At 35.1% G+C, this 17,556-nt stretch overlaps 5 protein-coding genes across 5 annotated transcripts; 3 read left to right on the forward strand and 2 right to left on the reverse strand.

Annotated features, from left to right (window-relative positions):
* Positions 1 to 4,432: 4,432 nt before the first annotated feature.
* On the reverse strand, positions 4,433 to 4,711 carry LOC114725623 (auxin-induced protein 6B-like). Its single transcript, XM_028912151.1, has one exon. The coding sequence runs from the start codon at positions 4,709 to 4,711 to the stop codon at positions 4,433 to 4,435; it is 279 nt and encodes a 92-aa protein (XP_028767984.1).
* Positions 4,712 to 5,509: 798 nt separating this feature from the next.
* LOC114725619 (auxin-induced protein 15A-like) lies at positions 5,510 to 5,904 on the forward strand. Its single transcript, XM_028912146.1, has one exon. The coding sequence runs from the start codon at positions 5,510 to 5,512 to the stop codon at positions 5,789 to 5,791; it is 282 nt and encodes a 93-aa protein (XP_028767979.1). The 3' UTR covers positions 5,792 to 5,904.
* Positions 5,905 to 9,142: 3,238 nt separating this feature from the next.
* Positions 9,143 to 9,651, forward strand: LOC114725620 (auxin-induced protein 15A-like). The gene has a single exon (XM_028912148.1). The coding sequence runs from the start codon at positions 9,172 to 9,174 to the stop codon at positions 9,451 to 9,453; it is 282 nt and encodes a 93-aa protein (XP_028767981.1). The 5' UTR covers positions 9,143 to 9,171; the 3' UTR covers positions 9,454 to 9,651.
* Positions 9,652 to 11,046: 1,395 nt separating this feature from the next.
* LOC114725621 (auxin-induced protein 15A-like) lies at positions 11,047 to 11,325 on the reverse strand. Its single transcript, XM_028912149.1, has one exon. The coding sequence runs from the start codon at positions 11,323 to 11,325 to the stop codon at positions 11,047 to 11,049; it is 279 nt and encodes a 92-aa protein (XP_028767982.1).
* A 2,465-nt stretch (positions 11,326 to 13,790) lies between these two features.
* On the forward strand, positions 13,791 to 14,784 carry LOC114725614 (probable acetyltransferase NATA1-like). Its single transcript, XM_028912141.1, has one exon. The coding sequence runs from the start codon at positions 13,856 to 13,858 to the stop codon at positions 14,543 to 14,545; it is 690 nt and encodes a 229-aa protein (XP_028767974.1). The 5' UTR covers positions 13,791 to 13,855; the 3' UTR covers positions 14,546 to 14,784.
* The last annotated feature ends 2,772 nt before the right edge of the window (positions 14,785 to 17,556 follow it).

The raw sequence follows: 17,556 nt of genomic DNA on the forward strand, positions 1-17,556 counted from the left end.
CATTTCAGTGAGAAATATATAAGCAGTGACTTTTATTATCTCATTTTCCCTGCATATATCTCTCAACTCTAAAACATTGGTGATATTAAGCGGTTAAACATCGATGAATATAACTCAATATAGTATTATTTTTTTCACAAGGTTAAGATCTCTTTTACTTTCTACACTTTAGATTTGTCAAGTTTCTTAAGCATATCCATCATGTAAACAAGAATTTACTTGGAAACCTAAGAGGCTTCTGCACTAAAATGCAGGTAGATCTTAGAACACCCTCAATAGAAGGACAAAAGAAAAAAATTATTAGGTTTGAAAGTATTTTTTGTATTTCATACGCGGACATTATGACAAAAATTATGAAATAAAATTTCTCTTCTTTACTGAGTACTTTAATTCAATCAAGGAAGAGATGACATAAATCACATTTAAAAGAATTTACCGTGTTTCATTATTGTTTTCTTTGAGACCTTTATGGTCGAACTCTAATTAATGGATTGGAATTTAAGACTTCCAAGTATACCGGACTTGGTAATATCATATTTTTTTCATGAAAGAAAGATATGGTCTCCTCTGAAACCAGCTGAGAATATTACATAACTTACATGATCAATATTAAGCTATAGCCACTGCTTTCGAGATTTTATGAACGGTATCATGGAAGAATCAATGGGACTTATGACTTGGCCCCTGAGATTTCCCGTAATGGTAGAATAAGACGGAGCATCGTATTATTAGAACCTCGAGTGGTGATGACATATATTTGTTTTATGATGCTCTGAACAGGAACCAGATGAACACGTTGTTAAAAAAAATATACAAACAATTGGCTTATGCTATTTGGCACAAAGTAGTGTAACTTCCATATTTGGTGCAAGCGATATTTCCTCTGCTAGAGTTTGATGACCCTTTTTGGTTCTTTCTCATGACACATTTGCGGAGAGAGCCTCCATGTATATATTGTTATGCTTTGCATGGGCTTTGTTATTATGTTCTAACTTCTACGTTGATCTTTTTCTTGCATTTTCTGGTTTGAGAATTTTTTCTTTTATTAAACAAAAAAATTCTATATGCTAAAAGACATTGATGTTTGACAAAACGTAACAGAATTGTATTCATGTCTGCTCAAAATCCTCTCATTCATAGTACAAACTTCAACTTCCGGGGGAAGAATAAGGATGAAAAGCAAGGTAAGACAAAACAAAAATCATTAGAAATCCCTTCTGTACAATTTCATCTCAACTGATCTAATATTTTACTTTCGTTCAGCCAAATTCACAGGCGAATCATTTGAGAAGTGATTTCTACAAATACTCTTCTTTACAACGAATCGTAAGTCCGCCCACTGGGTGGTCATAACCAAACTCTTCTTCAGCTTGACTAAGTAATTCCTGGAATGAAGGTTGATTCAAGTATGCTACAGGAATCACAAAGCGCTTCAATTTCTCTCCAACATAAACTGCAAGGTAGCCCTTAGGGACGTCCGCTGTCTTCCAAGCAGATTCGGTTGCAGAAAAGGAAGGCCTTCTAATTCCAGGTAAGCGAAAACCTATTGTTCTTTTTTCTCTTTGTGAGGAGGAAACTCTTGTGTTTTGATGTTTCAGGATGGAAAAGATTTGTGTTGCTTCTGAGTGCCCATAAAAATGAGTGTGTGTGTGTGTGTATATATATAGATAAAATGATTAAGCAAGAAATAGTTGGCTACTTGGATAATTGATGAAGTGGGGCCTATTGATAAGCAAGAGCTTGAGAACTCAAAAGAGTTCACATGCTGTTGTCTTCAAATAAAATTGACGTCCATGGATGGAAGAGAATAACCTATATTAATTGCAAGACTTCTAACCAGTAAGAACCACTATTTTGATGTTTGTTAAATTTTCAGCAGCACCTGTTGAGAGTACATGAAGCTTGGCCACATCAGTTGGCAGAAAAAGCTCTTTGCAATAATTACATTCATATCTTTGGTAAATGATATGAGTGTTAGCCTACCAATGGGGCCAACCATATAGCACTCTCACGAGGAGTTGCTTACAGGTTGAAGAACATTGCATTGTGGTTCACACTGACTAGAAATAGTGTTATTATTCTGATCAATCGCATCAGTTATATTTTTTCTCAGGTACTAGTTGGTCCTTGAGAAAGACCAAAGAGAGACAAAACCATGTGACTTCTTGTGAACTTTGAGCCTCTGTCTGGCAATAGGATTAGGTATCATCACATAAATAATGGTTTTCTACAGACCCTTTCATCTATATATACCTATGGGTTAGAGCATTCAGATGCAACACAGAAAACTCAATCCTGAAGCACTCCGAACACAAAGCCTTCCTTTTTCCCCTAAGCTATAAAAACTTCTGTCTTCTTAGAAAACAATGGGTTTTCGCTTACCCGGAATTAAAAGGTCCTCTTCATTTTCAAGAAATCTTGCATCTTCGAAAGGAGTGGACGTGCCAAAGGGCTTTCTTGCAGTCTATGTTGGAGAGAATATGAAGAGGTTTGTGATTCCCATATCATACTTGAACCAATCTGCATTCCGGGAGTTACTAAGTCAAGCTGAAGAAGAGTTTGGTTATGATCATCCAATGGGTGGTCTCACAATTCCTTGCACAGAAGAGTCCTTTGAGAACGTAACTTCCTGCTTGAATGGCTGCTGACAAGTTATTGTTTTGATTTCAATTATGACTAACATAGATCGGTGATTAGTCAAAACAATTTTGTAGTGTAAACAAATTCTTGTGATGTATAGATTTTCCTACCATTCTTGGGGAGGAAAAGTGACCAGTTCAATGAGAAATATATAAACATTGACTTTAATTATCTCTGATTTCCCATGAAAACTTCTCTGAGGTCTAAACATTGGTGGTAGTAAGCAGTTAAAACTTGATGAAAATTAACTCAATATACTCTTTTTCACATGTTTATGATCTGTTTTAATTTCTACACTTGAGATTTGTCAAGTTGTCCAAATATATATTTCATCTAAGCAAGATTTTACTTGAAATTCTAAAGAGGTTTATGCTTTGAAGTACAGGTAAATCTTAGAATACTCTCAATAGGAATGCAGAAAACAATCATTAGACTAAGAAATATTTTTTGTGTATCATACCCAAGCATTATGGGAAAAACTACGAAATACTATTTCACTTCTGTACTAAGTACTTTTATTCAATGAAGGAAGTGATGAAATTAATCGCATTTAAAAGAATCTACCATGCTTTAATAATATTTTCTTTGAGATCTTTATGGGTCAAATCTAATTAGTGCGTTGGAATTCAAAACTGTTAGGTAAATCTGACATAATAACATCTTATTGGACCCATGAAAGAAGGATATAATCTGATCTCAAACCAGAAAGCAGTAAATTACATGTAAGTTCCATATCAAGCTACAGCCACTTGTTTCTGGATTTCAGGATGTGTGGTACTCCTCCAGTCCTAAATGTAAGATCCATACCCTACAAAATGTGTCTTACATTTAGGACTGGAAGAATACATTTTTTCCAAGTATCAGCACTTCATAACTTATGATCACGGAGACAGTGTGGTATTCTTTTTATATCATACGCAAAGAGTTTGGAAATCTTATTTGCATAATTACGCTTTACAGGGTCTTGTTACGAGGTTCTGTTTTCAGCTTTTCTTGTATCTCTCATCATCTATCCAATTATAAATCCTTTTTTAATAAAATTTTTCTTATATTTTCTGAAACAACGTTATCAAAGTTCAATATATATAAAAGCTAAAACAAAGCTGAAGTATATTTAGTCTATTTTGATTTGCGAGCAATTTTCGTGAAAAAATTTTAGATACTTGCCTAATGCTTAGCTAAATTCGTCTCTATGCAAAAGCCTTGAGATCCCAATTAAATTATTCGTACAGTCCTTAATATATGACCCAATTGTTGAATTAGTTTTTGATCATAAATATAAGATCTATTTCTCATATTTATTAATTTTCTCTAAATTACCCTTATGAATACTCTCTCAACCATAATCAAGTATAAGAGGGAGAGGGGGTATTAAAAAAGATGATTATGGTGTTTTAGGAAAAACGTGTCATATTTCTTATAATTAACTAACTTATCTAACTTCTTTAATCTAATCAAATTAGTTAAATGAGTGTTATATTAAGGACTGGAGGAGTACTCACTGTTTTTGCGGAATAGTTTACAAAAGAGGCCATTATTATATGAAAAGGAATAGCTTATTTAGCTCTGTTATGGATCATATGTACATTTTAAGTTAACAGTTGAATTAGATTTAAGGGGAAATAACAATATCTACTATTACCTCTGTTCATAAAATTCACATTCTGATGAGTAATTTCCCTTCCCATTGATGGTAGGGAAAAAAAAATCTCTACACCACAAGAACTTGCCTACTTTGCAAAACTCTCTTGACTAATCACTAACTTGTTAGCCCTATCTAAACAATGGCTTGTCAACACTCATTCAACCCAGAAATTATATTCTCAAAGGACTCTTCTGTGCAGGGAATTGTGAGGCCACCCAGTGGATGCTCATAACCAAACTCTTCTTCAGCTTGACTTAGCAACCGTTGAAATGAAGGTTGATTCAAGTATGCTACAGGAATCACAAACCTCTTCATTTTGTCCCCAACATAAACTGCAAGATAGCCCTTTGGAACATTGACTCCTTTTGAAGATGCAAGATTTGATGAAAAGGAAGCCTTTCTGATTCCAGGTAAACGAAAACCCATTGTTTCTTTTTCTTTTTTGGGAAGACAAAGCTTTTGTGTTGTGATGTTTCAGGATGGCAAATATTTGTGTTGCTTCTGAGTGCCAGCGAAAATCAGTATATATAGATAAAATGATATGCAGGAAACAGTTTGGTAATTGGATGATTGATGAAGTGGGGCCTATTGTTAAACACGACCTTGAGAACTCACAAGAGTTCACATGCTGTTGTCATGAGATAAAATTGATGGTATGGAAGGAAGAGAGAAACTGATATTAATTGCAAGATTTCTAGCTAATAAGAACCACAGTTTGATGTCTGTTAAATTTGAAGCAGCACCTGTTGAGATACATGAAGTTTGGCCCCATTGGTTGGCAGAAAAAACTCTTTGCAATAATTGCATCCATATATTTGGTAAATGATGTGAATGCTAGCCTAACAGTGGGACCAAACTTATAGCACGCTCACGAGCAGGTGCTTGCAAGTTGATGAACATTGTATTGTGGTTCATACTGACTAGAAATTGTGTTATTAATCTGATCAAACACATCAACTGTATTCTTTGTAGCGTACAAGTTGGTCCTTGAGAAAGACCATAAAGAGACAACACCATGTGACCTCTTGTGAACTTTGAGCCCCTGTCTAACTATAGCATTTTGTATCATACGTAGATAGTGGTTTTCTACATACCATTTCATCTATATATACCCATGGGTTCAAGAGTTTAGATTTACCACGGAAAACTCCATCCTGAAGCAATCAGCCACAAAGCCTTCCTTTATCCACAAGGTTACAGAAACTTTTCTGTTCTTATAAAACAATGGGTTTTCGGCTACCCGGAGTCAGAAGGGCCTCTTCATTTTCAAGAAACCTTGCATCTTCAAAAGGAGTCGACGTGCCAAAAGGCTTTCTTGCAGTCTATGTTGGAGAGAAAATGAAGAGATTTGTGATTCCCATAGCATACCTGAACCAACCTGCATTTCAAGATTTGCTGAGTCAAGCAGAGGAAGAATTTGGTTATGATCATCCAATGGGTGGCCTCACAATTCCTTGCACTGAAGAGTCCTTTGAGAACGTAACTTCATGCTTGAATGGCTGCTGACAATTTATTGTTTTGATTTCAATTATGACTAACATAGACTAGTGATTAGTCAAAACAATGTTGTAGTGTAAACAAATTCTTGTAATGTAAAGATTTTTCCTACCATTCTTGGGGAGGAAAAGTGACCATTTCAATGAGAAATGTATAAACTGTGTCTTCAATTATATCTGCTTTTCCAAACAAACATCTCGGATCTATAAATATTGGTGGAATTAGGAAGTTAAAAATTGTTGAATAATAACTCAATACTCTCATTTTTCACAAGTTTATGATCTCTTTTAATTTCTACACTTGAGATTTGTCAAGTTGCTAAAATATGTCTCTCAAGTAAACAAGATTTTACTTGGAATTCTAAAGAGACTTATGCATTAAAGGACAGGTAGAGTGTAGAATACTCTCAATCTCAATAGGAATACAAAATAAAAAAAATTATTAGACTATTTTTTTGGTATTTCATACCCTAACATTATGGTGAAAATTGTGGAATACAACTTCTTTTCTCTGCCAAGTACTTTTGTTCTATGAAGGGAGCAATGAAAGTAGTCACATTTAAAAGAATCTACCATACTTTAATTTTTCCCTGAGATCTTTATGTGCCAACTCTAATTATTGCGTTGTAATTCAAAACTGTTAAGTAAAGCTGACATGATAAGATCTTATTTCATCCATGAAAGGATACAATCTCATCTGAAACCAGAAACCAGTAAATAACATATAACTTCCATATTAAGCTAGAGCCACTCCTTTCTGGATTTCAGGATATTTGGTACATTTGTTTCCATTTATCAGCACTTCATAACTTGTATGATCATGTAGATAGTGTGTTATTCTGTTTATATCATACGCAAAGAGTTTGGAAATCTTATTTACATTATTATGTTCTATAGGGTCCAATTACCAGGTCCTCTTTTAAGCTTTTCCTGTATCTCCAGTTGTCTATCCGATTATAAATCCTTCTTTAAATAAAATTTTTTCTTTTATTTTTTGAAATAGTATCATCAGCCATCAATAGATATATAAGAACTAAGACAAAGCTATTGCATATTTATTGTTTCTTTTGATTTGCGTGCAATTTTCTTGAAAAACTTTTAGATACCTACGTAGTACTTTGCAAATTTCATCTCTCTACAAACGGCTTGAGATCCCAATCAAACTATTCACTGGTTCTCAGGAGTAGTTTATGAAAAAGGCCATAATTTTATGAAAAGGAATAGTTTCTTCAGTTCTGTTATCATTCATCAATACGTTTGTAGTTAAAAATTGAATTAGATTTAAGGGGAAAATAACAAAATCTGATATAAACTCTGTTCATAAAATTCACATTCAGATGAGTAATTTCGTTTCCCATTGATGGAAAGGAAAAAAAAAATTCTTTATATACTGCAAGAATTTGCCTACTTTACAAAATTCTGTTGACCTATCACCAAGCTGTTGATCCTATCTAAACAATAGCTTGTCAACACTCATTCAAGCCTGAGATTACATTCTCAAAGGACTCTTCTGTGCAAGGAATTGTGAGGCCACCCATTGGATGGTCATAACCAAACTCTTCTTCAGCTTGACTGAGCAAGTCTTGAAATGAAGGTTGGCTCAAGCATGCCACAGGAATCGTGAACCTCTTCATTTTTCCCCCAACATAAACTGCAAGGTAGCCCTTTGGCACGTTGACTCCTTTTAAAGATGCAAGATTTGATGAAAAGAAAGCCTTTCTGGTTCCAAGTAAACGGAAACCCATATTTCTATGAGCAGGAAGCCTTTTCTTTTGATGCTTTAGTGTGGGAAAATTTTTTGTTGCTTCTGAATGTTTGCAAATATGAGTATATATAGCTAAAAGGATGAGGAGGAAATAGTTGGTTACTAGGATGATTGATGAAGCGGGGCCTATTGGAAGACGAGAGCTCAAAACTCACAAAGAGGTCACATGCTGTTGACTTGGATTATTTGAAGACCTAGAAAAACAGAATCCTATTGTTTTGAATTGCTATTTGGTGAAGAGTACGTGAATGATTTCAAAGGATTTTATGAGAAGTATTGGAGACTTAAAAAATGCTAGAGACATAAGCATAGAAGATCACACGATGCTGTCTTTTATGTCTTTTTCAAAGATCATAAAATTTGTGAGACTAAATGGCCCACTTTCATGATAGACATCTTCAGGAGCCAGGACTTTCCGTATTTTATTTTCTTATTGATTGGGAAACTGTTAACATGGACCAGAAGATTCAGAGAAGGCCTAGAAATAGTAGGCGATTAAAAATGATCCGTAACTAAGAAGCATGGCCATGAAGCATCACATGATACTGTCTTCTATCTCTTAATGAAAAGTCAGCAGAGAAGTGAGAATGCTTGCCCCTGTTCCTTGCAAAATAATTATGATATAGTTTATCATAACTGCATTCGAGATATGTTGAATTTTATAAGTGAATTACACATATTAATACTTCAAATAGTAGAGTACGACAGCAATTATGGCAAATGTAAGGTAGACTTATCTAATTTGTGAAATGTAACGTGTGTAAATACTGGTGGATGATTTGGAAATTATTTATTCATTTCTTAGTTATGCATATCTCAATTCCAATGCTCAGGATAGAAACTAACTTTTTTGGCTTTTGCATGCAGTGATAAATAGCACATATAGAAAAGTGGGCCTTTAGGAAACTAGTCTTGTGAAACTGATCGGTGAGTGGCAAAGTCAGTGGGTTCTACTGAAGGAATAGGAAACTTAAGAGATCACATGGCTTTGTCTCTGAAGTCCTTGTGAAAAGGTGACCTGATGGTTGGGAAAGCATGCCCCAGCCAGAGAAGATATGAAAACGAAGTTATTATTTGAAAATTAAATAGCAAGAGATATGTAAAGCTTTGAAACCAATTATTGTTTATCCCATTGAATGACCGACCTCTTGTGTTTCCAACATGCTCTAACATCACCTTTTTTTAATGAAATTTTTAAGCAACACCTTGTGAAAGTGCATGAGGTTTGGCCCCATTGGTTGGTAGAAAAAACTCTCGACTTCTTGAGCACTCTCACGAGGAGGTGCTTACAAGTTGGTGGACATTAAATTGCGGCTCATACTGACCAACAAGTCATGTACTTAATTTGATCAAACACATTGGCTTTATTGTTTGTAGGGTACCATTTAGCCCTTGAGAAAGACCTTAGAGACAACATCATGTGGCCTTTTGTGAGTTTCGAGCCCCTGTCTGCCAATAGTATCTAGTCTCGTCACTAGACAATGGTTTTCTACATGCCCTTTCATCTATATATACTTAAGGGTTCAAGCATTCAGAAGAACCACAGATATCTCCATCCTAAAGCGTCAGAACTCAAAGCCTTCCTTTATACAGAAAGCTTTTTGAGACCTTCTCCTCTGAAAAAAATGGGCTTTCGTCTACCTGCAATTAGAAGGGCTTCTTCATTTTCAAGAAACTTTGCGTCTTCAAAAGGAGTCGATGTGCCAAAGGGCTTTCTTGCAGTCTATGTTGGAGAGAAAATGAAGAGGTTTGTGATTCCCATATCATATTTGAGCCAACCTGCATTTCAAGATTTGCTGAATCAAGCTGAGGAAGAGTTTGGTTATGATCATCCAATGGGTGGCCTCACAATTCCCTGCACTGAAGATGTGTTTGAGAATATAACGTCCTGCTTATACGGCTGTTGACAAGTTATAGTTTAAGTTTCATTTATGTCTGACATGGATTAGTGATTAGTCAAAACAATTTTGTAGTGTAAGCAAATTCTTATGGTGTAAAGAACTTCCCCCCCCCCCCTCTTGGGGAGGAAAAGTGACCGAAGTCAATGAGAAATATATAAGTGGTGACTTTGATTATCTCTTGTTTCCCAATCAATTATCTTTGAGCTCTGAACCTTAGCAGTATTAAGCAGTTGAACATTGATAAATAATAACTCAATATATTTGTTTTTGTAAGGTTATGATCTCTTTTAATTTCTACACTGTGAATTTGTCAAGTTGCTCAAACACTTCTTTCACCTGAACAAGAATTTATTTGAAATCCTAGAGAGGCCTCAGCACCAACTTCTTGTGTTATTATTTGAAGATGAAATTGCAATAGACATGTCAAGCTTTGAAACCAGTTATTGTTGATGCAATTGAATGACCACCGTCTTAGGTTTCCAGCATGCTCTAACATCACTTCGATTCATCCTTAAATCATGTAACGTAATCTGCTAGTAGATACTGCTTCTACAATCAATAGCTTATCGTAGCAGAGCTGTAAACTCTTTCACATAGTAGATAGTTCAAGGCCTAAAAGTTTGAAGTGATAGAGACTCAAAACCTTAGATTTTGTTTCACAGGAATAATAATACAAAAGGAAATATATTAATGAATTTGGGGATTGAAATATCATTTGGGTTTATGTCAGAATACACGGCCAGTAAGTTATAACAAGCTCATGTGATACTAGATGATGATGCTTTACTAAAAGATTTGAAGTATCATTAGTATCATTTAGCATGTAAGAATGGAGAGATTACGAACCAATTATTTGAGTTCTATATGGTGCTGATATGTGGAAACAAGTGAACCGCATACTATGAAATTCAGAAAAAGTGGCTGTGGCTAAATGAAGCAATTATCTGTTATTTGCAGATTTCTACATAAACTTGAGCTCTCATCATGTCTGCATTTTTTGGATGAAAGATGATCTCTTGTCGCATGTGATTTTATTTAGTGGCCCAAATACAGCAAAGACGGTTGGTCCAAAATTTCTCAAGCAAAGCAACAACAAAAGAAAGTTGATTTATTTATTTCCGATTGATGTTAGATCATCCTTATTATACTAAATTACTGAGGAGGAGAGAAATTATACTTTTTAGTTTTTATTATCATATTAGGTTATGAAGTACAAACCATTTAACTCTTTTCTTTTATGTATTATAAAGAATGTTCTCGGATTTGCTGCAATCATTGTTTGGATTCTAATAAACAAAAGCTATGCATGAGCAATTCAACCATCCCAAAATGTAGAAAGCAAAGGAGACAATTTTTTGTAATGAAAAAGAGCAGCTTTTCGTCGACAATTTTTTGTAATACCTTTAATGCAAGAATTGGATGAGATTTGAGGGGAAAATTATGGAAACTTGCATAACGATTTCATATTCAGATGAGTGTTCTCCCTTTCCAAGAACAATCAGAAAAATCCTATACATCATAAGAACTTTCCCACTTTACAAAATTGCGTTGACTTGTCAGTGATCATAGAGCTGTCAATCTAATCTAAACAATAGCTTGTTAGCACCTATTCAAGCGAGAAATTATATTCTCAAAAGCATCTTCAGCGCAATGAATCGTGAGGCCACCCATAGGATGATCATAACCAAATTCTTCTTCAGCTTGGCTCAGCAAGTCTTGGAAGGAAGGTTGGTTCAAGTATGCTATGGGAATCACAAATCTCTTCATTTTCTCTCCAGCATACACTGCAAGATAGCCTTTTGGCACCTCACCGCATTTTGAAGATGTAAGGTTTGCTGAAAAGGAAGCCCTTCTAATGCCAGGTAAGCGGAAACCCATTGCTTTATGTTAGGCTGAGAAGGGAATAAAACGGCTGTGCGTATAAGGAGAAAAGCTCTGAGTTTTGATGCTTGAGGATGTGAAAGATTTGTGTTGCTTCAGAATGCCTGCAAAAATCAGTATATATAGAAGAAAGTGTATGTGGGAAATCCATTGGATGTGTGATCACGCTGGGGCCTATTGGCAGACAATAGTTCATAAGTCAGAAGTGGTCACATGTTGTCTTAGACTTGTTTGAAGGGCAGGCAAGCAGGAACCTATCGTTTTCAATTTCTATGTGGTGAAGAATAAGTGAATGATTTCAAAGGACTTCATGACAAGTATTTGAGGCTTCAAAATGCTAAAGACACGGGCATCAGAAGATCACATGATAAGGTCTTTGATGTCTTTATCAAAGATCAACAAATAATTTGTGAGACTAAATGGCCCACTTTCATGAATAACAGCCAACATGGTCGACACTTATTAATGCTTGTCCTACAAATCCTCAAGAATCAAGGCCTCCCATATGTTATTCCATATCAATGAGGCACACACAGAAGCATTTAGATAAGGCTTCGAAACTGTTGGCAAGTTTTCTGATAGTGAAAGTTGAGTCCTTTAACATTGTTCTCCCGTAGGCTGGCTAGCAACTGAAATGGGCTTGACTAAGAAGCATGGACTTGAAGCAATCATACGGCACTGTCTTTAATCTCTTTATTAAAAATCAACAAATGCTCCCAGGAGTAAGAATGCTTGCCCCTACATCACAGGCCTCTCTGTTCCTCCACACAAAGGCATGAAACCTGGGCCGGCTTAATTGCCCAGATGATATTTTAGGCGACTTATGAAATCAAAGGAAGCCAAAGGAAAATTTAAAAAAAAAAAAAAACAGAATGAATGACTTTAAATGAGATGTTGAATTTGATGATCGACTCTTTATTAACTGCTGATACAGTCATTCAATAACTCTTTCAAATTTTTGCAGAAAAATGCAGAATAGAATATAATTTGGTTTCTAGAGTCTATGCAAATATTCATTAAATTGGTTATATGTTTTATAACTAACTATATTATTCATGAAGTTGTTCGGTTATAAGTTCTATTAGGAAAAATATGAACCTATTCACAGAACTAAGATGAGCCCAAATCAGCCTCACATTTCCACCGAGATTTACTCATCGCCAATTGAAAACTTGAGGACCAGCATCTATGCTTTTGCCACCCTTCATCCTCACATACCCATATCCTCGTACTCACACGGAGAAAATGATGTTTTGTACCAATGGCCTTCAAAAAAACCAGAGCTTTCTTTGTGGTATGCTTGCTGGTTACAATGGCCAATGTCGGAGACGGCGGCGAGGTCGAATTTGACTGTAAAGAGCAATGCATGCCAGTTTGCATGAAAGAGCAGGGTGCCACTATAACGGCTTGTGAGTCAGCATGTAAAGACTATTGCATGCAAATTTCGCAGAGGTCTGAGATTTTTGGTTAGTCATCTTCAATAACGAGCGTGCCAACGTTGGAAACAGAACTTGATATTGCTACACTTGATTCATCTCAACCTTAAATAACCTTATTCCTGAGTTTATGAATTTATTAACAATGGAGCATCATCTCATTGGGGACCCTTCCCTTTTGGTTATTTTTGAACGATGCATGCAAAATTTTTGGTTATGATAGCTGGTAACTGAGCCAAATAAAAGCATTACCTCCATCCTCAATTGTAAGAATAATTTTTGTTCAGTGTTGTGGTGTTTTCAATTATAAGTATCAATGTCTCATTACAAAGCTTTAGGAATAATTAAAATATTTTTCCTTGAAATGCTTCTCATAAATGGTGACATTTAATTGAAATTGAAAAAAATGGAATTTCATTTACTTCAAGGCGAATTTAGAAAGAATAATCAAATTTTTACACTTAATTTTAATCAGATCAAAGAAAGTTTTTAATCTATTATTTATTCTAGGCAAGATTTTGAATCTGCACCTTCCTCCCAGCGAAAGTTCGCGATAGAGTAACGCTGATCCTTGATCCTTCTAGAGGTTGTCGGTTGAGTACAGAATTTTCACTTTTTCACCTAAAAGGCTTTTATTAATTGTTGGGAAAATTATTTATTTATTTAGTAATTACTACCTCCTATTCTTAATATAAAACTCTATTTGATTTTTATTTTGATCCTAAATATAAAACCTCAATATATTTTATCTCTCATATTTACTCAATTTTTTTCAAAATAGTCCTTCTAATAATTATATTTCTAGTCAATACACTTGATTAGTAAAGATATTTTAAGAAAAATAATACCTATTTAGGACAAATAACTAACTCAATTTATTTTTTTAATTTTCTTAAATTAGTCAACTCTTTCTTGTAATCTTATAATTAGGAGCGGAGGTAGTATTTATTTCACCCTGTAAAAATGATGAACTAAAATACCCTACCCGCCTGAACCAGCCCGTTCTCCTTTCTCCTACCGTGCGAGCGGTCGGCTACTCTGCAACCTTTTCTTTTGCCCGCAAGCGCAAATACCAACTCATCTTTTCATCAATGGCTGCCGCTGCACCGCCACCGCCACCGACTCCAGCGCCGGTGGAAGCAATGCCAGAGCCAATGCCGGTGGCTCGCCCTCTCTTCTCCCGCGTGCGTCTGGCCACCCCCCTAGACGTCCCTCACATCCACAAGCTCATTCACCAGATGGCCGTGTTCGAGCGCCTTACCCATCTCTTCTCTGCTACTGAGTCCTCTCTCTCCTCCACTCTCTTCAATTCTCAGCCATTCCACTCCTTCACCATCTTCATCCTCGAAGTTTCCCCCAACCCATTCCCTGAATCGAGCTTCAATCCATTCTACAAACCGTCTGTTCGTGTTGTGAATCTGGACCTTCCGATTGATGATCCGGAGAGAGAGACGTTCAAATCGGAAGGCGATGATGTTGTGGTTGCTGGGTTTGTGCTCTTCTTTCCCAATTACTCCACGTTTCTCGCTAAGCCTGGGTTCTATATCGAGGATTTGTTTGTGAGAGAGTGTTACAGAAGGAAAGGGTTCGGGAAAATGCTGCTTTCGGCGGTCGCGAAGCAAGCGGTGGAGATGGGGTATGGAAGAGTGGAGTGGGTCGTGCTTGATTGGAACGTCAATGCCATCCAGTTTTATGAGGATATGGGAGCTAAGATCTTGCAGGAATGGAGGATTTGCAGGTTAACTGGCGAGGCCCTCCAAGCTTACGGAAATGCTGACTAATTTTTAACCCGCTTATACTGTGTTAATCTGTTTCGAGTTGATTTCCCGTTGAGGACAGTGTTTGAAATCGAGTTTGAATGGCTGAATTTAAGGTTACTTTTACTTTTAGGAGCTCAGTTTAAGATGTTAGCCCGGTAACTATCTTCGAGAGTTTGCTTTAGCTTCTTTATCAGCTGTAAAATCATCATACTTTTTTTATACCAACGATAACTTTCTCCCACGATCACCAATCCCAGTTTCTTGCCTTTGTTGAGATTCATCTTCAATCCACGTCTTGTAGAGATCAAACAATGCTCGTAGACACTACTGATAATGGCGGATTAGTGTCTTCTTGTCCGTGTTACGCTGCTTTATGAATTATGACTTGAGAGCACTTCAGCATAAAATGGAGGACTAAACCCAATAGCTTGTTCTTTCCGGTCAACCAAGACGATGTTTGGATGAAAATTGAAACCATAATTTTGTGGTATATAAAATATATTTAGTTAATATATAGGTGAGTTTGTCTTGATTTATAAAAAAAAAATACTTTTGAAAAATACTTTTATATACATCCAAACACTTTTTTGGATTGGATCATCACTTTTCTGGTTGTTTTGTTGTCACAGTATGTTGTTCTTTTAATATTTTAATATCTTCGATCATCTTATTAGCTATGCATAATCCACACTCTTTCATGGATATATCAACATAGGAACAGAGTCTTCAAAATCTTCTGTCTGCAAACTTTTGTTTTTAAACGCATAGAAATCCTCCAATAGGAGGTACCGTCGTCGACCGTAAACATGAACACCTCTTTTAGTAATGTTTAAGTTGTATTTTTTGGTCCAACCCAGACTTGTTTCATGAGATTTCTGCTCAACATTTCATCTTTGCTCTTTCTTTTTGATGATGTTAGGCGGTGCGTCTGAACATGTTGCACAAAAAAAACCCAACTTTTTTTGGTAAATAAAAATTTAAGTAAGTTAACTTTCAGGAGTTTTTAAAGATCAAGACCTACTTTCAGGTATCAAAGTTGTTGGCAAAAGAAATTCAAATCGGCGGTTCATTTGCCACAAATTTTATCATCCCTCCAAGCTTTGACATATCTCCACAAAATCATCAACAAAGTGGAAATTGAAGACCGAACGTTACAGATAGAAAACCTTGAATAACCCGCGAGTATTCTCCCCCCCCCCCCAAAAAAAAAAAAGCGTACCAAGTAATAATAAGCAAAGTTCAATTAAACACTTAAATTATTCTTCATGCTAAAATTCGATATAAATAGCACGCATAGTAAAAAAAAAATGATATAATTGCATCTCAAACCTAGCACTAATTAAAAACATAAATAAATATGAACGAAAATAGTATGAAAAAAGCCTAATTAATATAAACATGCTATATAATTTAATGATATAAACATGTAGATACATGAAATGCTCATCTATATTTGATGGGTTGAAAATATACTAAAATACAATTAAAATAATTAAAATGACACCCAAAAAAAACTGATAATAACCATTGGACTTTCATTCTGGACACATCATGAAACTTCTTTCATACTTAAGTCATGCTAACTTTGTGAATTTTCATACTTTGTCACGTGTACAAGCTTCTATGGGTTTTAAATGTATAAATAGACCTATGTATCAATTAAGAAAATTAAAAAATATATGTATATATACACATACACATGTAGACCTAAATAGACAAGGTTATTTTGTTTTTTGACCAGATAAATAGACAAGGTTAAGGCCTTCTGGACCCTCTCTATGCATGCTAATATTATGGGCTTTTAAGGTCCCAAATTAAAGTTGAAGTGCTCTTTTCGTCCCTTTGATTCTTCTACTTCTTATTGGGCTTTTAATTGTAAGGCCTTCAATGTCATGTAAAATATTTGGAGACTATTTAGACGTAAGAAAAATGACCCAAAAGAAAAAAACTAACAGGGTTATAGCAAAAAAAGCTTATTTCTCACAACATGATAAATCAGTGTTCGAATCCCCGTTAGGAGAGATGTTTGCATTTAATACTCAATAGTGCCTTGAATAGGATTGCCTCCAACAGGAGGATACCTATGCTTTAGGAAAAAAAAAAACCAAAAAAATTAAAAATTTGTAAATATCAAATAAAGAATGTTAATAAAAATTTGTTGTTATTTATAAATTCAGTATTATCAACACCAAATAAAGTATTGTTACCAAGCCTAATTTAGGATTTAGTAATTTTCAGTTTCTTTTTTTGTCATTCTCTTGTAGACTTGTTTTGGTTTTTCAATGTAAGTTACAAATAAAAATTCAAAAATAATAAACAATCAGAGGTATCTAAGATATAATCTGGCCGCCTGGTAGCTTATGATTATGATTATTATCCAGATCAACACTATGATTGGCCTTCTGAATCTGATAAACATACATTGCACCATGTAAAGGTTGCTATTTCCTAGGCATATTCTCTTGGCATCTAAATTTTGCCAAAAAATATATATAATCAGTTTTTAAATATTTAATATCTTTTCTTTTACCATAATTGTGCCAAGTTTTTCTGATTATTTTAACTTCAGTTCAGATCTTCCAGCACATGCGTTGATGCCATTCAGACTTCTAAGTCCTCTTCCACGCATTTATCTGGCACTGCCAAATGAAATTTCTGAGCACATCAAATATATAATACAAAAGAGGATAATACTTCATGCTATCAACCAAGATTCGACGAATCAAACTACCTGATGAACAAATTTCTATGCATATACACACGCCATATTCATGTGACGGACCGTGTCTCTAAAATTGTTTTAAAAATTTAATCTCAAAAGCGGAATAAGAATACCCTATTGTAATGACAGAAAAATGCATTTTTCTTTTTATGAAATATCACTAGATAAACGAGTCAAGAACATTATTAATAATTAACTTTATGTTGCTCTTTTCGATATGAATGAGTTAAAGGCCAAGATCAACTACTGTCAATATTTTATGCAAAGGGATCTTTCAGAATTTGAAAAATGCCTCAAATTCATATTTAGA

This window comes from Neltuma alba, unplaced genomic scaffold (genome assembly GCF_004799145.2).
Source record: "Neltuma alba isolate B1F8T4 unplaced genomic scaffold, ASM479914v2 tig00012259_pilon, whole genome shotgun sequence".
Lineage (NCBI taxonomy): Eukaryota > Viridiplantae > Streptophyta > Magnoliopsida > Fabales > Fabaceae > Neltuma > Neltuma alba.